This window comes from Suillus bovinus, assembly GCF_016758785.1.
Source record: "Suillus bovinus strain UH-Sbo-P2 chromosome Unknown EDB93scaffold_44, whole genome shotgun sequence".
Lineage (NCBI taxonomy): Eukaryota > Fungi > Basidiomycota > Agaricomycetes > Boletales > Suillaceae > Suillus > Suillus bovinus.
This window is the reverse complement of record NW_024542100.1, coordinates 196,800-220,118: the sequence shown is the minus strand read 5'-3', so window position 1 is coordinate 220,118 and position 23,319 is coordinate 196,800. Positions and strand designations below refer to the sequence as shown.

Genomic DNA, 23,319 nt, shown 5'->3' with positions numbered 1-23,319 from the left:
AAAAAAAAATGTTTCAAGGGTTACTAATGAAGATGTGATCATCATCTCCACACTCACATGCCCGGATGACAAAGCACATACTTAGTTCCAGACCTTCTTGACAAGGGGCACGAGCTATTTGAGAAAGGATGGAAGGGAATAGTAGATACAGAAGATATAGACAGTAAAATATTAGATGAGGTAGAGCAATCTACAACTAAAGACATTGTAGGAGAGTTATGATGTTGTATGCAGCAGCAAAATAATCCAGGTTGTGCTAGCATTTTCCTTGGTAGCAGATGATTGGTTTGCAGGATGCTCTCGACAGTGGTGATTACGAGCTTTATAGATAGTGTTAGTAAGTAAACACTAGCCATCAGTAAAGTACATACCATTATGGCCCTCCTCCCCACAAGCACTGCATCACATCTTTCACTTTGCATTATGAGGGACCAATGTACTTGTGTTAGCGTTTGACAAGATTGCACGAGGCTGTAGTGGGGCTGATGTCATGGGCATAGGAATTGGGCACACTTGGTGAATCAATGTGATAATCACATCTCCATGTTTGCTGGCTCCTGACCAACAAGTTTCCTTGACCAAGTTGGCTATGGACTTCATCTTGTAAAAATGAGCACACTCAACAATCCGGTCCATGATACTATTGGGCATTACAACCCTGGGTCCAAGATCATTTAAATGAGAATAGCCATAGAGCTTGATGGCGGTTTCCTCCTGCCAGTCCTCAAGTGCATCAACCAACTTTAAATCAAGTGAGGTCATGGAAAACTTGACAAGGCATGAGCATGAAATTTGTTTTTGTTGTTTTGGGATTGCAGAGGTGAATTGGGCAAAGTATTCTGGTGTGTGAATATCACAACAAACACTTGACTGTGTGATGAGGCACCAGAGACAACCGGTCTCACTGAGAGCGTCGCATTGGTGATGATCAGATTCTGTGATTTGGATGATGTCTCAGGCACGGGAGTTGAAATAAATAAGTAAGTCTTACCTGCTTCCTCATTCTTGAAAAACACATTCAATACCTTATGACAACAGCCGATCCCAGGACATATATCAGCATTAATGAAGTAATCCATAGCTGGTTCAAGGCCGGTCAGTTGGGGGGGTCTTCGGTTGAGGCTGGCTCATATCTATCTTCTCTCTAGGGTCCTCCATCTTTGCCTATAATTGCCAGGCATCCATTGTATCATCATGGTAAGTCTGTTGGATGTTAGTGCTGCTGATTTCTATATCATCACCAGATGCATCTGAACTGTCAGATCTTTCTTCTTCTGCGGGAATGCTTGTGACAACAGGAACATTTTCGCTGGTAGTAGTAACAGTGCGTCGCTTTTTTGAAGATGTTGCCTTTTTTTTGGCTTGCTCCACTCTCCGTTTCTCTTTCTCAACTCTATATGCATCAAAGCATTCCTTCTCAGCAAATAGTATTGCAGTCCCCTCCAATGGCATATCACGAACGGCACAACCAAAGCGCTGCCATAATGTAGACAGTGAACAACATGTTGCCTGCCACTGAATTACAATGCAGACATCAGCGATATCAATGCCCTGCATTGCGGTAAGTTTGTTGATCAATAATATCCTTAATTCCCACTTACCATTCCAAAGGATTCGGTTGTACAAAAACCCCATGTGATTTCCTGTATATAATTCCCCACCTCGTCTTGTTTAAAGTAAGTCATCATATTGGCATTAAACCACTTGATTTTATCTTGATATTCTTTCAGCAAACACAACCTTTGTGGCCTTGATAGCATGGTTTATATTGTCAAAGAAGACGAGAAATTTAGGAGGGGGCAGGTCTCTGAGTTTCCACTGGTCAGGAATGAGGAATGCTAGGTCCATGAAGCTTTGATATGTTCCCTGGATGGGCTTTACTCCAATATTTATATTTGGCCGATCTATACTTCGACAGATTGTGATAAGTTTGTCCCCGTTCTGTAGATGGAGTAGTCTGATGACATCCTGCAGTGTGGATGAAGATAGTGTCGCCGACATCACAAGAAATGATATGTCCAGGGGGAGGATGAATCTCAGTCTACTGAGCTCTTTGAATTCTGGGCAAAATTCTCCCCATGAGATGACACAATGTGCTTCGTCTATAACCACATCTATTATGTGTGACACAAACAAAGGATTTTTGAGTAGCCTTTCAAATCCTCCGCGCTGTCCTTCATAATTTGGTTGGGACTGATTGCAATAATTCTATATTCCAAGTTCTCTATTGCCTAGTACATAAATGATCATTAATTGCTAGATACTGTTGATAATCCTCAAACCTGAAAGTTAGATGCTGTTGCAGTTTCTGCATGTATAGATATAGCTGAAATTCCTGCTCTTTTGAGGTCCATGACATTTTGCTCACCAAGTAAGTTCAAAGGAGTAATCACAACTTGTATACTGGTGGAGTCAAATAATAGAGGCATCCAGAATGTGAGGGTTTTACCCTTGCTGGTCCCAGAAATGCAAATAATATCATGGGCATGGAGAAGAAAAGCTTCAGCAACTTTGAGCTGCCAAAGGCAAGGCCTACATCTAAATACTTCCTCTGTCTGTGCACGAATTAGAGCAAGAGAAGGCACCATGATGACAATTTTTGATGATCAATTACCAACTTAAGAATATGGTAATGTTACATAACACAGAATATGTAAACCCTAAGTTTAGTTTTCAAAGTTGCTAGTTAATTTTGAAGGTCCAAAGGGTTTGCTGCGGTGGCTGAACAATGTTTACAAATGTTTTCTGCCAGCCGCTGTGGAGAGAGTATGAGGAATAAAGTTTGGACTGCTTTTGGAAACTTCTAAGTGCATGTGTTACGACTTGGATAGTATCTGTTGGCGATGCTCAAACAGAGCGTGTGTCGTCAACGGTCGAGGACGTCCTTGGGCTAGCCCAAGGTTAGGGGTCTTACTTGGCGAGGCTTCGGCAAGTAAGATTTGACGCCTATGTCCAAATCGGGTAGCTTATGTCAAGCGGTTTGCGAGACGATAAGCTATATCGGCCTAGGCTTACGACACCCAAAGGTTAATCGTAAGGATCGTCGTTAATTAGAAGGACAGAAGTCCGACTAGTTAACAGGGGCTTTGCTCGTCGATGAAGTCAATGAGTAAAGGTCGAGACTATAGGCTTATCTGCGAAGAGCAGATAAGAGGATAGAATATAGACTGCTGGCGAGGCAGAAGGATCACTCTGGTAAGAGTATGAGGTCAAGAACCAAGTAGATTCAAGTTAAGGAATATGTTACATGGTAGCGAGTTTATATAGAGGACAGGAAGCATATTAGTGGATGATAACTCGTACTACCAAGAGAAGTAACAGTAAAGGGTATGACCATAAAAGGAAGGCACGTTCGAGGTGAGACACGGGTGAGCTCTGAACGTGCGGATAAGAAAGTGAGTCAAAGATCAGAATAAGAAGTGAAACATGCAGGGGCATGATCGTGCAGCTGCGGAGCTAAGTATAAGTCGCATGTGCAACTGCGCATCGAGTCAGAGATCAGGAAAGGAAACAGGGTAAAGGGGATGCGTCGTGCATCGTATCATAGGTTACCGTCCTGGACAGTAAGGGCAAGGGGACTGTCCGCAGGATCAGTCAGGAGGTGGAACGGAGCATGGATATGCTTCGTCAGTGAAAGGATCCGGCCAGATGTACTGGCTCTGCTGAAGCGACAGGTAGAGAGCGAAAGGGAATGTGAGAATGACAAGGATGACCAGGGTAAGGTCAGGGTAAGGGTGTGATGCAAGGGCTGATACGAGGAGGATCAGGAGAAAAATGATAGGGGCCCAAGCGTCTAGATGTTCTCGTAACAGCAATGAGTGAAATATGGATATGTTGTACACATATTTTTGTTATGACTGGGATAGTTCTGCTGTCGAAGGTCAAAGATAGACCGTTCAGTCGACAGTTCGTCGGCCTTCCTAGTACAAGGAAGGTGTCTAGTTCAAGGGTTCTCTCTGCACGAGCCGTGGCTTCTATGCAGGATCAGCGGCGAGTGGTTTTAGCACTTCTGCCTAGGCGGTGAGTGGTTTTAGCACTTCTACCGCAATCAAGAGTTCAGGCTAAGACAGTGAGTGACTGTCTTAGAATCAGAGTTCAGGCTACTAAGGGTGGAGACCTTAGTAGATCAGGTTTCAAGGGGAAAACCCAGTAGATCAAGTTAAGGAATATAGCTATGGTACATGGGGTTTATATAGGTAAAAGGGAGCGGCACAGCCGCGACAAGAATGGTAACAAAGATAGGAAAAAGAGTACAACCTATCAAGATAGTAAAGATAGGTGAAACCACCATGCGGCGCAAGATAGTATCTATGTTACAATCAAGAAGAAGAGAAGTGTGGACAGCCCACTTGATAAAGGAATAGCCGAGTCTAGGCTGGTCTAGAGTCGGCGGCATGGTTACAAGAAAAGAAAAATGAAATAGGAGTAAATGTTATTGTAACAATTTTCGGGTTTCAGGCTTTGGGTTTTGGGCTTCGGACATTAGAGCTCAGGCCTCAGCACTCAGCACTTGGTGATTTGTGTACCAGGTGTCAAGTTTCGGGTTTCGGTACTCGACACCCAGTGATTTGTGCAGTGAGGGAAATATGGATATGTTGTATACATATTTTCGGGTTTCGGGCTTTGGGGTTCAGGCCTTGGCACTCAGCATTCGATGATTTGATTAATGTAAATGAAAAATGGGCATGTTGCATACCGGGTTTCAAGTTTTGGGTTTTGGCACTCGACACTCAGTGATTTGTGCAATGACTGAAAAATGGATATGTTATATACATGTTTTCAAGTTTTGGACTTTGGGGTTCGGCCCTCAGCACTCGGTACTTGGTGATTTGTGTACTGGGTCTTGAGTTTCGGGTTTTGTCACTTGACACTCGGTGATTTGTGCAATGAATGAAAAATGGACATTTTGCATACATGTTTTTGGGTTCCGGGCTTCGGATTTTGGGTCTCAGGCTTCGGGTCTATCAGGACTCGGCACTCGGTGATTTGATAACTGGACTTTTGAGCTTCAGGCTTTGGGTGTTCAGGTGTTCATGTGTTTGGTGTAAGGAAATAGAAATTTCACACATTTTCACCAGTTTCCATTTTCCAGTCTCAAGCTTGGGGTGTTCGGGTGTTCGGAATGGATGTTGCACAATGGGATTCGGTTTTCGGGCATCTGGGACTCGGTAATCCGTGAATGTCAGACAGATATCTCACTACCTCGGCCCACCCGTCTATATAATGAATATTCCACCACTCCCTCGGCCCATCCATCTAAAAAATAATTCCAGTATGTCAGCCCGCCCGTCTATACAATAAACCCTTACATCGGCCCACCCGACATCTTTGAGGATATATATAATATCAGCATAGATGGGCCCACCCATCTCCATTGGAAATAATATCCCTCCCGGCCCATCCGTCTCCATCAGGGATATACATAACATCAGCCCATAGTCCGCTGGCCCGTCTTATATGGGATATTATGTAGGTCGGGTGACCCGTATAATATGGAATTTGCCACTGAAGGGGCTCCCTGACTAAATACACCTTGTAGACAAACTCTCCCCCATGCCAGATAGGCACAAGGCTGCCGATGATGGGGCGAAATGTGGCTGAGGAAAGGTAAAGTATTGGAAAATGAAGCAGAAGATGATGCGACTAGGGAGGCAAGGCAAAATCAGGCTGAAGGCGAAACTGAAGTAAAGTTTCTAGGTGCAATAAATCATCATCTAACTGACGAGCCTAATGCAAGGCTCCTTGTGAACCTCCCTTGAAGCTCGTCACTTCAGAGGTTGAAATACACCTTGCTTGTTGACTTCTCTTTCTTGACATGGAAGGTCTCAACGATGGTCATGCGGTGAAGATGATTGTACCCCAGGTGAACCCCAGAAAGATGGTAAATAATTATGTCGATCTGGCATTTCATATGCTAACAATACTCATGGTAGATCATTGTCCATGCCCAGGCTCAACTGCTATGTAGCTCTAATGATGAAGTTGGCCTTGTCGTATTGTACCTAGTCATATATAAAGACTGTTCATATTCCCTTCCCAGCATCTTCTTTCAAACTTGCAATGCGGTTGAGTACCAAATAATTGCCTTGCCTAATCCCAGGAGTAACATCTGAGGGTTCATGTAGAGCACCCAAGCGAGAGTCTGAATCTACTGCGAGGTACAACATGCAGACCTTGAATTGTACACACTCCTTTCCGACAAGCTGCCCTGGTGTGATTTCCGGAGTGTGTGCGTCATGGGAGCCCGCACCTGGGATTGCTTTGATTTTAGCTGATCTCACCCAAGCCTCCTCGAGGGCATCTGCGACACACCGCTTTGCAAACAGCCAGAAACTGACTTCCACCATGGCACCCTCGATGACTTCCATGCTATTAGGGTTGATATCAGCCTTGAAGTCAGGGGTAGCTGCTAGGGGGTTATTACTCTTGAATAAAGGGTGAAATATCCTTGTCTTGTCGATGCAAACAGGGCTTCCAGAAGATGCATGTTCTGCGACCCACTGGATATACACCTTGGTTTTTGGAGGGGTACCAGAATCTTCGAGATGACAGAATACCTCTGTCACCTCACCAGAGGCCGAATCAGTCTTATATGATGTGCATGTAATTGGGTAAGGTGCTTGGAATAGACTGACACTCTTTCCAGGAGCAAGGCAGAAGTAATATTTTGAGTCTTCGAGCCTGAAGTTGCCTGCATTGATGTAAATCATGCAGGTGAATGGGATTTGTGAAGATCCGAGCTGGGGATTCTTGGGATGGAATAATTTGTCCACCATTACGAGGTAGTCGTTGGGCACATTCTTGATTATGACTTTGAGAGGATGCATGACCATGAAGAGATGCGGTGCACTTCCTTCCAGGTATTGCCTCACGGTCTGTTCAAAGCGTGCAATTTGTAAGTTTGAAGCAGCCATTGAGACACCCAATGTGCTGACAAATGACAAAATCGCACCCAGAGGTATGCCTCACCTCCTGAGGGCAATGAGAGTGTAGAGACGAGGATCGTCCCATCCGCTCACATAGCCTTCATCTACCAGCTGGAGAATCTTTCTTTCGAATTGATCATCCCTTGAAGACTAAGATGACCAAATTCAGATTGCCTTGGTTTGTACATGTCCAGGGCGTCACAGAGCCACTCATATGACTGGCGTAAAAGCAATGAATTCTGTGGTACAGAGGGAATGACTGAAATCCATAGGTCAATCAACAGCAACGAGAAAAGGGTGCCACAATGCTCATGAGATGTTCTTGAAGCTGTCCACGAGGCAGTGTGTATAATTGTAGGTGGGGTATATCTTCCATTTATCCAAGGTGCAATGGTGGCTTACATCCAAAACACGGTACACTGTGAGGTCCCACATCTGAGGGTTGCCATCTGTGTTCATATCCCTTATATCCCTGCTCATCGTGATGCAATAAATGAAATAGAATGAATTTCATAACCATATAATATAAAGAACTGACAATACACGAGTGTGAACAGACTGAATCATTTAGTCTATACAGGTTCAGGTGAGCTAGTACCGAGAGTGAGATTGAGAGGCTAAAATGAGGGTCAGTGAAAGAAGACGACAGCATGAATTCAGTTGCAAGAGCGAGTGTCAATCGGGTAAACAGGCAATAAAATTACACATACCTAAACAGCTCTCAGTCTGCGTTTGAAGGGTCCGGCCTCTACGTCCACTCATCTAGGTTGACTGGTGGCAGAAGATGACTGTGACAACAGGAGCTCTTGAACTCATTATAATCAGAGTATCGAACTAAAGACTTGTTGATCCACCTCCTGGAGCTAACATTTTTGGATCGACGTGGGTTTTTTGCGCCAAGGAGGCAGCTGGAAACACTGTTGCCACAAGGCATAGCTTTTAGTGCAAGGGTACTTTCAAGTTCCGGGAGAGACACATACGCAACTGTCGCCACCTTTTCACCCATCAGAATTGTCCTCAAACTCGCAGCTCGGCTGGATATAGAGATCCATCACATAAATATCAAGGGCGCGTATTTAAACGGAAAACTTACCAATAAATAACTTGTGGCAGCCACTTGGCTTCAAGTCGATCAAAGTTTGTATGGTCTTAAGCAAAGTGGGCGTCGATGCGCACCACTGGAACAAGTTGGTTGAGATCTTGACGAAGTTTTGGTGATGACCGAGATCACATGTGAGTTGATTACATAATACTTACAATCATCTTATGCTGACTTCGTAGTTATTTCAAGTTGAATGTCTCGTGCCGTGTTTTATCATTTTCTTCAGACTCGTATATCAAGGCCAAGGACCCCTCCAACTTCGCCGAGGTCATTGAAATATTGATTCACGCTGGAATGCATGATGATCTTATTCACTTCCTCCAAATGGCTTGCAAGACAGTGCCCAGAAGGACGGAAATACCTAGTGCATTCATTTTTTCAAGGCGTCAATCCTGAACTGACACTTCGTACTAAGGGTTTGGAAGCAACTCCATGCTGCATTCATTGAGAAAGTCGAGTTCAGATTCATCAGTGATATTGTTCAGCTATTTGTCTTCTGACTATCACCACAGGTGCAAATCTGTGGCTCAAGGAGCAGCAAGAAGCTGAAGCCCCAATTATCAACCCTACCACCTGCCACCAATGCCGATGGCAAATGGCGACGGCATGGTTGGTATGATGCCTGTGAGTTTCCCTGCATCCCTGAAGGCATGCACAACTTATTTCTCATTGTTGTTAGCAGAATGAGATTTGATCATCCATGCACGCTGGGCTTTATTGTAATGCTGCAGGTGAGTATTGTTTGTGCAGCTGTGCTTTAAATGAGATAACTGACTGCATGAGCTCGCACTTCATAAACCTTGACCCAGGAGTTCGACCACTTCATTTGCGTATGAGAGAAGATGAAGGAGCAAACACCATTGACCTTGCGGATGCCAACAATGTCCTACAAAGATCAATAAGCGCAGATCCTGCCATAATGTGCCTTCACAACAAATTTTATGCCTTGAAGGGTACAGTTATGCATGCATTACAGTGGATGGAATTACTTAAAGCTCTTTCTCTAGCTGCCCGAACATTTCAACATTGAGATGAAGCAAAAGGTCAAGTCACATGCCAAAGCAGAAGATATTGTGTTCTGGAAGTGGGTGTCAGATATCACCATCAGTATGGTCACTGACACGGCTGTGTACCACTGGAACATCTCAGACCAGACGTCCCCACCTCAGAAAGTGTTTGATCAACATGCAACACTGGCTGATGCTCAACTTATCAACTATTGTGTGACTCCGGACAAGAAATGGCTGGTTCTCATTGGCATCACTGGCAAAACAATGAATTTCTCGGCTTTCAAGGTCAAGGGCGCAATGCATCTGTATGGTTGTGAATGAGGTGTCAGTCAACTCATCCAGGGGCGTGTAGCTACTTTTGCAGAGCTAAAATTTGACAGACACCAACATGCCACCAAATTGTTTGCGTTTGCAGCCAGGACAACGACTGGCACCGAAGTTTGTTTTCTCGCGACCCTGAAATATATGGAATCTCAATATCCCACTAGCTTCATGACATCAAAATCAACCATACAGCTCCTGATCCTGCCTTTGTGAAGAAGGCAGTAGATGTCTACTTCCCTCCTGAGGTGACCAACGATTTCCCGGTGGCAATGCAAGTGTCGAAGAAACATGGCATCATTTTCCTGGTTTCATTCACCTGTATGACCTGGATAGTGGCTCATGTGTGTACATGAGCCGCATCTCTGGTAACACAATTTTTGTCACTGTCAAGCATGAAGCTTCAAACGGTATCAATGGTGTCAACAAGATGGGTCAAGTTCTTTCGGTCAGCGTTGATGAACAGATCATCATTCCGTATATTTTGACTACTCTCAATAACACAGAGCTCACTTTCAAGCTCACCAGTCGTGCAAATCTCTCTGGTGGGATGACATCTACATCAAGCAGTACTAGCAATTATTCTCTACTGGACAGTATAGCGAAGTCGCAAAATTTGCTGCGAACTCTCCCAGGGTAGTGTTCAAATTGTCGACCATTCACCCTTTTAATGTATGTTGTCATGTAGGGCTTACTGCGGACTGTGTAAGTCATCGAGTCCTGCAAACAAGCTCCAGCGCCTAGTGGCTTGTCACCAATTTTGCAGCACTTCGGTGTTTCACTGGCGAAGGGTGAGCTCAACCCTTTAGAGCCCCTCGAACTTGCACACCCAGTGTTGCAACAGAGAAGGAAACGGCTACTTGAAAGTGGCTCAAAGTGTGGTCCTTCTTGCTTGTGTTGATGTGACTGACTACATCTTCTATCGACTCAATCACCAAGGTCCAATCAAGAACCAGATTCATCAACATGTCTAAAGCAGCACGAGGCAGATAATTATGAAGTGAGGGAAGTCAGTACTACTGTAGTACATAGAAATGATAGAAAAGGCAGCTGTAATACACTGGTAACTTCGGGTCACAATCTAAGTAACAACTTGATGATTATCGGTTTCGTCGCTTTTGCACTCCAGAACAGATATGGTGATTCATTGCTGGCCTTTCTCCTACTTGCATGCATTTTTTGCAATGCTTGAATAGAATTTGAAAGTCCTTCACAGAAATCCCATCGCCAACAGATGAGTCAAGCTCATTCAACAACTCTGTCTGCTCCCGGAAGGTCCATTCTAATTGAGCGGGAGAGGGTGGTCGTCCTTTGTTACTCATTAGTGAAACTGTAGTGTTACTGCGACAAGTTCATACCTCTTCATGGGTACTGGTAAGCGACCAAAGGTGCCAGCAGGAAGTACATGTCCATCTTTACTGGAAGATGATCAATGTGAGTTCTAGTAAATGAGCATGACCGCAAAGAATACTGACCATCGTATCCGCATCTATCAGAGGCACATCTCATATTCCAATAAGTGGTCCTCATGGTCTTATTCCACCAAGGATATACAGCCACTTCTATGTACGCCCCCCTCCCACTGCCGTCAGCGCATAGGCAGCATGGGTATCTAAAATCATATTTGTTGTGGTGCTTCTCTAGCTTGGATGGCAGAACCTCCTTGCCCTCTCCATCAGTGGGCCTGTTTTTTTTTTGAAGTGGTGTCATCATTAGAGGATTCACAAATGAGGATCTCACCAACACCAATCAACCATTGATTTGGAAAAACTGTCATAGTGTAGCAAGGATGAGTGGCAAGTCTTAGATTCCACAATCAATTTACCCAACCTCTGAGCATCTTCATGATAGCTGGGTGGGGCTGTGATGACAGAAGAAGGTGAGGATGGCAGTTGCATTGGGCCGAAAGTGTGTTTCCTCTCCTACTTCAAAGCTTGGCCTCTAGTTATACCATGAATCGTTTGGTTGCTATCATCAATCCCATCATGGACTAGTATATCCTTCCGCCAGAAGTGCCTTGTAGGAACTTGGTGCTAGAATAGTGATTCACGTAATTCCATTGGCCATGATCATTGGCGCCGAGTCTGTTCCATTTTTTGCACATTTAGTGAGGTCTTTCATCTGATTTTGAGTGTGCTGAGCTCAATCCTCTCCATCCTTCCAGCTTCTCTTCATAGACCTGGCAAATTCATCGTCAGGTCCAACCCCTTTCAGGTGCACTTGTACTCAGGAGTTCATACAGGAGAGTGCCTACACCAGGCACCAGTGTTCATGTGTGAAAGGCAAGAAACACCTTTTCTCAGCATTATCCAAAGCGAAAGGTCTCTTGGTGTCTGTAAAACAATCCCGTGTAGATAACGACAGTGTCAGGCATCACTCGAGCACACAGTTTGACCATCCACAAGTACCATTGCCATCTTACGGCAAGGTCAATGAGACATCAAATGTATCTAATGTTCATTCAACTCCGCCAGAAATGCACCCTATGCAGGAAGTGTCATGTGATGCTTCATTGCACAATCCACCTGCTTCAGCAAGTGATGTCATTCTCAGCACGGCATCTATGGAAATAGATGAGGAGGGGTTATCACTGGCGCAGCGGAGGAAATGACATATTGGTGTTCCTACACCATTATGGTGCAGGCAGTGTGATGATGTGCTTCCACAGCCCCCACCAAGTGTACCATTCAGTCAGACTGTACAAGAACCGGAGTCAAGCTCACTTGCAAATTCTATTGACGCATCCAGCAGGACTCCTTCATCATTACCGGCTCCTCCTTTCCGTACAGTGAGGAATGTTTTTGGGCTGGTACGCCAGTTCTTCTCAGCGACTCCCCCATCTCATGACCTGGAAGAGGTTGTGACACTCCAGGACATCAGTTCTATCCCAGCTAATACTTCAGCGGAGCTGGACATCGCTGCCGAGCCTCACGACATTTCATACCATCCATACCCCAATTGATCCTCTTTTGAACTTGGTCACTGGTACTGGAATGGCGGTGTTCAAAAATTGCAACAAAGCTTCAAGGAACTCATCAACATCGTCAGAAATATGGATTTTGATTCTGATGATGTGTGAAGTATGCACTGGGATCAGAACAACTTGCAGTTGGGTGCGAGCATTCATGAAGACAGAGATGAATGGGAGGACGAGGATGCGGCTTGGCGTAAAATGGAAGTGATAATTCAAGTCCCTTTTTCACGGACCACAGCTCATCCAGATGCTCGACGCTATATCGCAACAGATCTTTACCATCGACCTCTTGTCTCTGTCATTTGGGAAAAGCTCTCAAACGCTCAGGATGATGAATTTTTTCATTATGAGCCTTATCACCTGCGATGGAGTGCCCCCCATCTTCAACGTGAAGTAAACATTCAAGGCGAGCTATATACATCACCGGCCTTCATGGATACACACCGCAAACTTCAGGAGTCTCCTGGAGAGCCAGGATGTTACAAGAACATCTAGACGCTTGGGCCCCTACCATTTTTCTCCTCATCCTCCTCGTATCAGCCCTCGCATCACACCCTTACCCCGACCTCGCCCTTGTTATCCTCATCATACTTGCATTTCCTTTCGCCCTCTACCTGTCGCTTCAACAGAGCCAGTACATCTGGCTGGACCCTTTTGCTGACGAAGCATACCCATGCTCCGTCCCACCACCTGACTGATCCTGTGGACAGTCCCTTTGCCCTTACCATCCGGACGGTAACCTATGATACGACGCATGCTGCGTTTCCTCTACCCAGTTCCCTTTCTTGATCTATGACTCAGTGTGCAGTCGCGCATGTATACTTATACTTAGCTCCGCAGTTGCACGATCGTGCCCCTGCGTGTTTCACTTCTTATTTTGATCGTTGACTCACTTTCTTATCAGCATGTTCAGGATCACTCGTGTCTTACCTTGAACGTGCTTTCCTTTTATAGTCTTACCCTTTACCGCTTACCTCTCTTGGTAGTACGAGTTATCATCCACTAATACACTTCCTGTCCTCTATATAAACTCGCTACCATGTACTGTATTCCTTAACTTGAATCTACTTGGTTCTTGACCTCCTACTCTCATCAGAGTGATCCTTTCTGCCTAGCCAGCAGTCTATATTCTATCTTCTTATTCACTCTTCACGGATAAGTCTTTAGTCTCGATCTGTACTCATCGACTTCGTCGACGAGCAAAGCCCCTTTATTAATTAGTCGGATTTCTGTCCTTCTAATTAACAACGATCTTACGATTAACCTTCGGGTGTCGTAAGCCTTGGCAGATACCGCTTATCGTCTAGCACCCGCTTGACATAAGCTACCCAATTTGGACATAGGCGTCAAATCTTACTTGCCGAAGCCTCACCAAGTAAGACCCCTAACCTTGGGCTAGCCCAAGGACATCCTCGACCGTTGATGACACACGCTCTGTTTGAGCATTGCCAACAGATACCATCCAAGTCATAACACAGGATGTCATTTACCTCACGTAGTTGTCGCACTAATGTTCTGGTCAGATGCAACGCACCTGACGACTTTCGGTAATATGAAACTATGGCCAGTATATATGTACTTCAGAAATGAATCCAAGTACCGCCGGTGTAAACCATCTTGCAATCTGGCCAACCATGTCGCATACTTTCAAAAGGTATGAAGTTAGCTATCCTCCTCTGCATTGAAGCTTATGTCTGGCAGCTTCCGGACTCGTTCAAAGATTTTGCATGTTCTTACACCGAGGGCAAGGGAGTCGGTTGTGAATGCACAACCCATTGCTACCGCGAGTTATTCCAAGCTCAATGGAGGATCCTACTTGATGCTGAGTTTTTAGACAGTTATGAACATGGAATTGTAATTACCTGTTGCGACAGCGTCAAACAGAGGTTCTACCCGCAAATATTTACATATTTCGCGGACTATCCTGAGAAGTCTGTTGTCAATACTATAAGCGAGATATTGTAACTCACAAAATCCAGGGTTCTTGTCGTGACTATTCAGCAGCTGGGAGGTTGCCCTTGCCCGCATTGTCTCATACCGACAGGACGACTTCACAACCTAGGAATGAGTTGTGACTGTTACAACTTGGATGGTATCTGTTGGTGATGCTCAAACAGAGCGTGTGTCGTCAACAGTCGAGGACGTCCTTGGGCTAGCCTAAGGTTAGGGGTCTTACTTGGCAGGGTTCCGGCAAGTAAGATTTGATGCCTATGTCCAAATCGGGTAGCTTATGTCAAGTGGGGTGCTCGACAATAAGCGTATCTGCCAAGACTTATGACACCCGAAGGTTAATTGTAAGATCGTCATTAATTAGAAGGACAGAAGTCCGACTAGTTAACAGGGGCTTTGCTCATCGACAAAGTCGATGAGTAAAGATTGAGACTAAAGACTTATCCATGATGAGCAGATAAGAAGATAGAATATAGACTGCTGGCTAGGCAGAAAGGATCACTCTTGTGAGAGTAGGAGGTCAAGAACCAAGTAGATTCAAGTTAAGGAATACAGTACATGGTAGCGAGTTTATATAGAGGACAGGTGGTGTATTAGTGGATGATAACTTGTACTACCAGAAGAGGGAACCGGGAAAGGGTAAGACCATAAAAGGAAGGCACGTTCGAGGTGAGTCACTGGCGAGCCTGAATGTGCAGATAAGAAATAAGTCAAAGAACAAAATGAGAAGTGAAACGCGCAGGGGCACGATCATGCAACTGCGGAACTAAATATAAGTACACATGTGTGACTGTGCACTGAGTCACAGATCAAGAAAGGGAAATGGGCAAAGGGGATGCAGTGTGCATTGTATCATAGGTTACCATCCGGACGGTAAGGGCAAAGGGGACTATCCACAGGATTAGTCAGGGGGTGGAACAGAGCATGGGTATGCTTTGTCAGAGAAAGGGTCCGGCCAGATGTACTGGCTCTGTTGAAGCGACAGGTAGAGAGCGAAGGGGAATGCGAGGATGACGAGGATAACAAGGGCGAGGTCGGGGTAAGGGTGTGATGCAAGGGCTGAGATGAGGAGGATGAGGAGAAAAATGGTAGGGGCCCAAGTGTCTAGATGTTCTTGTAACAGTGACAGGCAACAATGTACGACTCTTGCGCGGTCCGATGCCTCAAGGACTCAGGTGGTTTCCACAGCATGTAGCTTGATATACGAGAAGAACCATGGTGTTGACAGCACAGCGGTGGAGTTGCTTCTCAAACCTGATTCATGGGTACCAACCTCCATGAGTATGCTACTAGCTCCCTTTCTGGCTTCGACTAAGTCTTAATTAGAACATGTTTTCTGACCACCTTCATACTTTTGGATTCAATGTGTTTATTGTGCTGGTCGTTGATCTTTTGCATGAGTTTGAGCTTGGGGTCTGGTGCATGCTTTTAGTTCATTTATTAAGAATCCTTCATTCTTCAAACAAGGATCTGATACACGAGCTTGACAGGAGGTTTGCTGAACATTCATCTGATGCATTCTTCAATGGGCTAACAATCATCTAACTTTGAAAGGTATAGACAGGTCCCCCCTTTTGGACGAGCGACCATCAGGCGATTCTCTGCAAATACTTCAGAAATGTCGAACATGGCCACACAAAATTTTGAAGATCTTCTTCAAGTACGTGCGACACTTAATTTAGGTCTTCGTGAACTAATCTTGTAAAAGTGTGCTATCCCTGTTTTCAATGGACTACTCCCCGACCATCACAACAAGATTGTCATGAATCTCCTTTTCACTATGGTCCATTGGCATGGGCTTGCAAAGCTTCGGATGCATTCCGACCTCACCCTAGAGATCCTCAACTAACAAATGACTGATCTTGGTGAACAATTTCGTCAGCTCAAGGCAAATGTGTGCACTGCTTACCACACCCAGGAACTCGACCGTGAAGTTAATGCATGGTATCGTAGGCAGGCAAAGGAAGCGGCTAAACGGTCAGAGAAAGATCAGGCAAATACTACTATGGAAGGCGCTGTAGAAAGCTGATTTCTGCTGGGCTCAGCAGAAATTGTACTACCTAGACAACAAATATTTAGGTAGATCTTAGCACGACCTATGCTGCTATACTTGCAGAGCAAGTGCGTTCGATCCTAAAGGGATTGCTAATTGGTATTAGTAGTAAAAATGTGTCAGTAATGCAAATAACAAAATGTCTGATGGTGCGAAACGATGTCCGAAGGTAATCCGATGATGTCTGAAGGTACTTATCCAATGTCCGAAGCCAAAGTGCGATGTCCGAGATTTCGGACTTTCGGACTTCACGATAATAGGTCGGAAACTTTATAACGAGTGTCGGATTGCGAGTGGTATGCGCAAGTATAACAAGTGACGGAGTATGACGGTGAACAAATGGTAATATTTCATAATGCAACTAAGAACTACGAGAATATTCTGGGTGATCTGCAGAGTCGGGAAACGGCTCCTAACTACTGGATGATGATTGCTACAGGTCACTACAGAGTATTTAAGTAAGTAAGTAGAAATTCAGAAAACTACAGGTGAAGATAGTAGCGATATATTTCGGGTCCGATGTCCTATGTAATAAGACATGAGGTGCTGCGGACATGTAATAACACAGTCCGAATGTCAGAAAATGTGCATGGAAATAACTACGCACCTAGTGAGGCTAGTTCGGATGGACAAGACATGGGATGGACAAGTGCGCGCGAAGTGCAATCGGCCAATGCGATGTCCGAAGGTCCGATGCGCCGGATCCGATATGGAGTGGCTCGGACATGTGCGCATATGTTTCGGGTGTTGATGTGAGTATGGAAATACGTGGTTTTGAGCCCAACGCCGCGACCATCGCTACATCTCCTAGGGACTCAAATACTGACTGTCCTCAGGTGCATCAGACATGTGCACATATGTTTCGGGTGTTGACATGAGTATGGAAATATGTGGTTTTGAGCCCAACACCGCGACCATCGCTACACCGTGAGTACTTTAAAGGCCCATTCGCACCCACACAGGTCAGGCTATCTTGAGTGTGGTGGATCCAGCTGATATAGTCATCATCTGTTGAGCGGAGAGTTGATTGAGACAAGGCTTATCAGTGCACATTCATGGTAACACCCAGTGTATGGACTCCATAGTCTTATACACAAATATTGAGTAGTCAAACCACTGTCCGCATGTAAGCTTGTTCATGAAGGTGTCCTTTAAGATATCAACATGTAGCATAAACAAACAGGAATGATATTCTGTTTTAAATTACATCATTCGAAGCACGAACTGCATGCCTGCAGATCATCTCTTTGTGAGCGAATGGAAATGAATGCTGCATTTGGAAGACTGAGAAGATGATGGTCAATTTTGGCAATAGGTTCAATATCTTCGAGCAGTTTTGGTGGCACACCCATGTGGGTTTTAGGGCAGGGATTCTTAGATTCCATCAGGAAGACATTCACAGCACTGAACGCAAATTATGCATGGTAAGCAAGGACAAGAGTTGTTTGAGGGGACACTGACCTTAAGAAAGGCAACCTCCCCACTGCGTTCCTGAATCTGGGAAACTGGTCCAGGTTGTTGTACATCCCTCTAAGTGCGTACATCATGACACTGTATGTCCTAGTGTGTTGACGGCCCTTAGCTTTAGGTGTGCGCCACTGGTGAAGTGTCTGGTATATCTGATACAACAGTAAACTTTGAGTATTGCTATAAGCAAAAGACGAAGAAAACTTACTAAGGTCATTAGAGTGACCATCACGCCTATTCCGAGAACTTTGTTGCTTCGGACTTCTTCAGGAAATAAATCTGCAATTCTTCTGCAGCCATTATCCTTGGTCAAGCCATTTGTGGGTTGGAGCAGTGAAAATCACAAGAGCTCGACAAACATCTGGAGCTCCGCTATTTCCATGATACCGTGTTGGACCTAGAGTATGATAAGCCATGAAGTCAAATATGTAGTCCCAGCCTCTCACCTCTTCACGTTGATCGGAACTAAGAAGGTCATAAAAGTAATCGACCCTAGCATTCTTCTCATCTTCCGTGTTGCCTGAAAATCCTGTGTGGAACACAATGCACCCTCAAATAATCTTCCGCATTTCGGAAGTTCTGTTTGTGAGGTGAGTCGAGAACTATTCACAATGCTAAGAGTGAGTGAAGGCAAGGGAAAGGGCACAAGAAAAGTGTATGGTCAGTCGAAGGGTTTCCCATCCAACAGATGTCTTGAATTTTCCCAAGTTGCTTGTGACAATAACTGGTAACGCTCTTAGTTAGGGGATTGTAGACTTGAAGGAAACTCATGAGGGCAATCGTGCAATTCCTGTATTGTTGTCTTGCAGAGATCTAACGCTGTTAAGAAGCAGTTCATAATGAGTATTCTGAAATATTTTTCAGGAAGATCCCATGGGTTTGCTAGTCCAATCCAAAGGCTTCTGAGGTACAAACACTTAGTCAAGAACAATGGCCAATTCCAATGAGTGCATCGAAGTGAGTCAGTGATGTCCGACTTGAAATCGGAATCGAGCACAGTATCCTCACCTTTCCAGATGATGTGTTCATGGAACACTAACGTTGGAGGAGGGAGATGGGCATTGCTGACCAGTGCACTAGTGACCATCGAGTGGTGACCACTGGCAATTGAATTTTCCGATCCAGTCACAGTCCTGAAATAATTGTAATTGTAGTCGTCCCAGCTTGCATCAGCTGATGGAGGGATGGATGATGAAAATGCAGGTTCAAACTCTTGGTCTGTGGCAGGAGGTGCGGAAAGTTGTGATACCTGCGGAAAAGGTATTGCTTTGATGGTGGCAGGAAGGGCGAGTGGCATGAATCCATGCAAAAATGGCATAGCCTCAACTATGGCGGGAGGGGGAAATCGGTCTGGGAATTGCGACTGGTTGAAGTGAACGCAATCATTTAGGGTGGTAATCTAAGAGCAAGCAAAGTCAATCCACAGCACACTGCACCAGAAGCAACACTCATGGGCCACACAAGGCTGGGTTCCCTAACACATTTGGCCGAGAAAATTCGCTGTTGATTGCCAGCATAAATGCGCCATTGTAGGTCTATGTTCAGTCTTTCAGTGATTAATTTACAATATAGCGAGAATCTCACCCCCCGCTTTTGGGATACTTCAGAAAATGTTATCGCCCCATTGTGGGGAATGGCCAAGATGCCCACTATTTCTAAAACATCATGTTTGGAGTTGACAAATGAGTAGCTTGCACTCAGATGCTACAAACAAATACAATAAGACGACACAGTTGACTCAAGTGTGACTTACATAGATGGGTAAGAGCTCTTGGTTGATTGCCAAATATCCTAGGAGATGAAAGTGCTCCTTAAATCCAACAAATGGATGCTAATGCTACAAGTGAGAAGGAAATAATGCTTGAGAGACAATGTCAAACTTGTTTGCCCTGGACGAAAGGCATCAGTAGATGATACACACAATACAAAGTGCACATACAGATAACTGAAGGATCCTTGAAACTTTATTCTCTTTAGGATGGTAGAGATAAGTTGGAACAGATGTCGGACTATTTTCAGTCAAGAAATGAATGCAACAGTATTGATCTCATGTCAGCTCACCTTGCATTGTTTGAAAGAATGAGGCGGGAGGAATGTCAAGTTAGAGGAATTGAGATGACAAATTCATAATGGATAGCTAAGTGCTAGAAATGCTTGCGATGGCCGATGATTGGCAATCATGATTGGCGATAGCCAGGGAGAGGTAATGGCCAGGGACTTGAGTAATGGCTAGGGACATGTAATGGCCAGTCATCATAGCCAGGAATTGGCAATGACCAGCCGGAAATGAAATGATTGAATTGCAAGCCGGAAATGAAGATACGACGAACTTTCTGTTCAGAAGGACAAAATGGTAATTGGCCATGTATAAATTGTGTAATTACGCCAGTCAAGCTTGCGCTAGCGATGACTAACCAGGAATTGTGATCGCGTCCAGTGACTGGCAGCAGTTCTAATATGCAGTATCAGTTTTCATAATTGAACACGTGGTGAGTAAACATATCATTGAGCGCCTCAACAAGTGACGCCGTACTTCCATTTCATTCTTGTTCGAAGGCATTCAGCTCCTCGACACCAACATAGTCACCCTCTTCATCGTCCTCACCCTCTTCATCATTTTCTGCAGAAACTGGCCAGTTGGTGGTTTCCACAGTGCCCTCCCTTCCCGAATGTTCACTTTCCGCCAATGTTGCTGTATTTGGTGCATGTTCTGGGATCTTCGCTTCATGAGAATACACGTGCCCTATGCCAAGGCCATAATGGAAGCGCATAAGAGCATCTTGGTCAGCAAAGCTAAATTGTTGGGTTGTAGTAATAGTGATCATATATATAGAATAAGCTCACCTATTGACATAATACTCAAGCCAGTCATGTTTGTCCCCTGCGACAGCTGAAATTCCGCATTCACTGGGATTGTGCTTGCCTCGAGAGAAAGCCGGTATGATATGACATGACTGGAGGACAACTCCTGGGTCTACGAAGTCAAATGTGTTCTGATTTGCTAGAGGCATGAAACAAACGTGGCCTAAGGTGCATGTCTCCCATGAGTGGCTTTGTACTGGTTCATACCACCGAACATAGAGAAACTCTAATCGGCGGGATTCATACACATTCCCTGCACAGATGACATTCATGTGGTGAATTCCAAGAACTTTAGCATACTGGAATTTGCCGTCGTAGTCATTGTCATGGTGTTTGAGAAGCATGATGTTACAATGGGGAGTCTTCAGATTTATGACATCCTGATCCCTCCGAACATCATATGTAGTGTAGTTAAATCTTACAATGTTGTGGTGGTAAATCCGGTTGCATTTGAAGATAATTGAATCCCGTTCATTGGCAATGCGTGCTGATTTCTCCAGTGGCTCGAGACGATCCAAGATATGGTCTTTCAACCAAGGTAGGAAGTCCTGAGTCATATATGAGAATGACAGTGGTACGATGCAATAAATGTTTATTATCTTTATAGCCAGATCCTTTGTGTGGTCGCGGAGGTATTGACCAAAATCATCGTATATCTTCTCACTTTGGCCAATATGGTGGTGAAGCTTGGGATCGAAGATGGCTTCATTCCCCTCTGAACGAGAGGCTTGCTACTGACATTGCTTAATGTGACATAGTCGTGCTTGGTGGTGCTCGATCTGAGTCAACTGGCGAACAAACATCCTTCGATTGGTACGGCAGTATCTGCCTTTCGGCATACTCTAACTCTCCCTTGTAAAAATTGAGTTAGGACAGGTATGAGGAGCGGGCTATGACTTACTGGTTCAGTACTATATGAGTCTGTTGTTCCAAAGTAACGGATGGAAGTCACATAATCTCCCAGTGCATGAAACTTATAAGTGCCAAAATTAAACGACCTCGTCTTGCGCGACTGCTTTGATATTGGTGTATCTTGCGACTGCTCCGGACTTGCTTTTTCTTTCCCCTTAGCGTTGACACCCGCCCTAGGCTTTCGAGGCACGCTGTAGCGATGGTCGCGGTGTTGGGCTCAAAACCACATATTTCCATACTCATGTCAACACCCGAAACATATGTGCACATGTCTGATGCACCTGAGGACAGTCAGTATTTGAGTCCCTAGGAGATGTAGCGATGGTCGCGGCGTTGGGCTCAAAACCACGTATTTCCATACTCACATCAACACCCGAAACATATGCGCACATGTCCGAGCCACTCCATATCGGATCCGGCGCATCGGACCTTCGGACATCGCATTGGCCGATTGCACTTCGCGCGCACTTGTCCATCCCATGTCTTGTCCATCCGAACTAGCCTCACTAGGTGCGTAGTTATTTCCATGCACATTTTCTGACATTCGGACTGTGTTATTACATGTCCGCAGCACCTCATGTCTTATTACATAGGACATCGGACCCAAAATATATCGCTACTATCTTCACCTGTAGTTTTCTGAATTTCTACTTACTTACTTAAATACTCTGTAGTGACCTGTAGCAATCATCATCCAGTAGTTAGGAGCCGTTTCCCGACTCTGCAGATCACCCAGAATATTCTCGTAGTTCTTAGTTGCATTATGAAATATTACCATTTGTTCACCGTCATACTCCGTCACTTGTTATACTTGCGCATACCACTCGCAATCCGACACTCGTTATAAAGTTTCCGACCTATTATCGTGAAGTCCGAAAGTCCGAAATCTCGGACATCGCACTTTGGCTTCGGACATTGGATAAGTACCTTCAGACATCATCGGATTACCTTCGGACATCGTTTCGCACCATCAGACATTTTGTTATTTGCATTACTGACACATTTTTACTACTAATACCAATTAGCAATCCCTTTAGGATCGAACGCACTTGCTCTGCAAGTATAGCAGCATAGGTCGTGCTAAGATCTACCTAAATATTTGTTGTCTAGGTAGTACAATTTCTGCTGAGCCCAGCAGAAATCAGCTTTCTACAGCAGGTACTGGGACCACCCAGTTGCACCCATCATTGTCTATTCGTGGAAAGGCCAGGCTCTGCTGAATCAATAACGGATACATCAGACAAACATTAGTCTGAACAGAGGACATACTCACCCCCTCACGCCTAAGTCCCCATTGCCATCTCTCATCTGCTCATGCTCCCTTCTCATCTCTAAAGCTTCCATGTGTTACACCCTATGACGTTGAATAGTACAGACCAAAATCAATGGAGAGCCTGATGGACAATATATGAACCACAATTCTCATGTTCAGCTTGGGGTGAAAGAGGTAAGGGAAGGAACACTTACCATCATTCCTAGATAGAGATCAGGTGAGTCAGATCTCCCATGGTGGCAAAAAGCCTGATGACCTCACCTTCACAAGCGTATGAGAAAGCAAGGTCCTCGTAGGCCAGATTCTACACTTGGCTGTGGCTGGACAAAATACAGAGAGTATCAGAGCAACAGGTCTTCAGGTGGGAGAAAATGTTTTCGGGAAAACCTGAGTTAATTTTAGTTGTTAGTCCTTATTTGCTATCGTGATACAATCGATCAATTATTCCAGTGGCTATTCCCTCAATTAT

The 23,319-nt window shown here is 44.8% G+C and overlaps 7 protein-coding genes across 7 annotated transcripts; 3 read left to right on the top strand and 4 right to left on the bottom strand.

Moving 5' to 3' along the window:
- Window positions 1-411: 411 nt before the first annotated feature.
- EDB93DRAFT_1088757 (uncharacterized protein) lies at window positions 412-1,091 on the bottom strand (the record flags this gene model as incomplete). The annotated part of the gene is made up of 2 exons (XM_041446162.1): window positions 412-935; window positions 992-1,091. Coding segments are annotated over 2 exons (624 nt in total), but the record flags the coding sequence as incomplete, so codon positions are not given.
- A 280-nt stretch (window positions 1,092-1,371) lies between these two features.
- EDB93DRAFT_1056231 (uncharacterized protein) lies at window positions 1,372-1,724 on the bottom strand (the record flags this gene model as incomplete). The annotated part of the gene is made up of 2 exons (XM_041444759.1): window positions 1,372-1,551; window positions 1,602-1,724. Coding segments are annotated over 2 exons (303 nt in total), but the record flags the coding sequence as incomplete, so codon positions are not given.
- Window positions 1,725-5,954: 4,230 nt separating this feature from the next.
- Window positions 5,955-7,196, bottom strand: EDB93DRAFT_1292870 (ribosomal protein L25/Gln-tRNA synthetase; the record flags this gene model as incomplete). The annotated part of the gene is made up of 4 exons (XM_041454583.1): window positions 5,955-6,314; window positions 6,339-6,930; window positions 6,970-7,076; window positions 7,146-7,196. The coding sequence occupies 4 exons, from the start codon at window positions 7,194-7,196 to the stop codon at window positions 6,024-6,026; spliced, it is 1,041 nt and encodes a 346-aa protein (XP_041305863.1). The 3' UTR covers window positions 5,955-6,023.
- A 1,532-nt stretch (window positions 7,197-8,728) lies between these two features.
- On the top strand, window positions 8,729-12,321 carry EDB93DRAFT_1252251 (uncharacterized protein; the record flags this gene model as incomplete). Its single annotated transcript, XM_041453263.1, has 8 exons — window positions 8,729-8,759; window positions 8,838-8,986; window positions 9,036-9,323; window positions 9,381-9,476; window positions 9,527-9,703; window positions 9,754-9,904; window positions 11,642-11,942; window positions 12,003-12,321. The coding sequence occupies 8 exons, from the start codon at window positions 8,729-8,731 to the stop codon at window positions 12,319-12,321; spliced, it is 1,512 nt and encodes a 503-aa protein (XP_041305862.1).
- Window positions 12,322-12,441: 120 nt separating this feature from the next.
- EDB93DRAFT_1252250 (uncharacterized protein) lies at window positions 12,442-13,031 on the top strand (the record flags this gene model as incomplete). The annotated part of the gene is made up of 2 exons (XM_041453262.1): window positions 12,442-12,811; window positions 12,874-13,031. The coding sequence occupies 2 exons, from the start codon at window positions 12,442-12,444 to the stop codon at window positions 13,029-13,031; spliced, it is 528 nt and encodes a 175-aa protein (XP_041305861.1).
- A 2,337-nt stretch (window positions 13,032-15,368) lies between these two features.
- EDB93DRAFT_1088702 (uncharacterized protein) lies at window positions 15,369-15,988 on the top strand (the record flags this gene model as incomplete). Its single annotated transcript, XM_041446157.1, has 3 exons — window positions 15,369-15,548; window positions 15,610-15,776; window positions 15,838-15,988. 3 exons carry the CDS (start codon window positions 15,369-15,371, stop codon window positions 15,986-15,988), a joined length of 498 nt encoding a protein of 165 aa, XP_041305860.1.
- A 4,655-nt stretch (window positions 15,989-20,643) lies between these two features.
- On the bottom strand, window positions 20,644-21,126 carry EDB93DRAFT_1061001 (uncharacterized protein; the record flags this gene model as incomplete). Its single annotated transcript, XM_041444826.1, has 1 exon — window positions 20,644-21,126. A coding segment is annotated over one exon (483 nt), but the record flags the coding sequence as incomplete, so codon positions are not given.
- Between the last annotated feature and the right edge of the window lie 2,193 nt (window positions 21,127-23,319).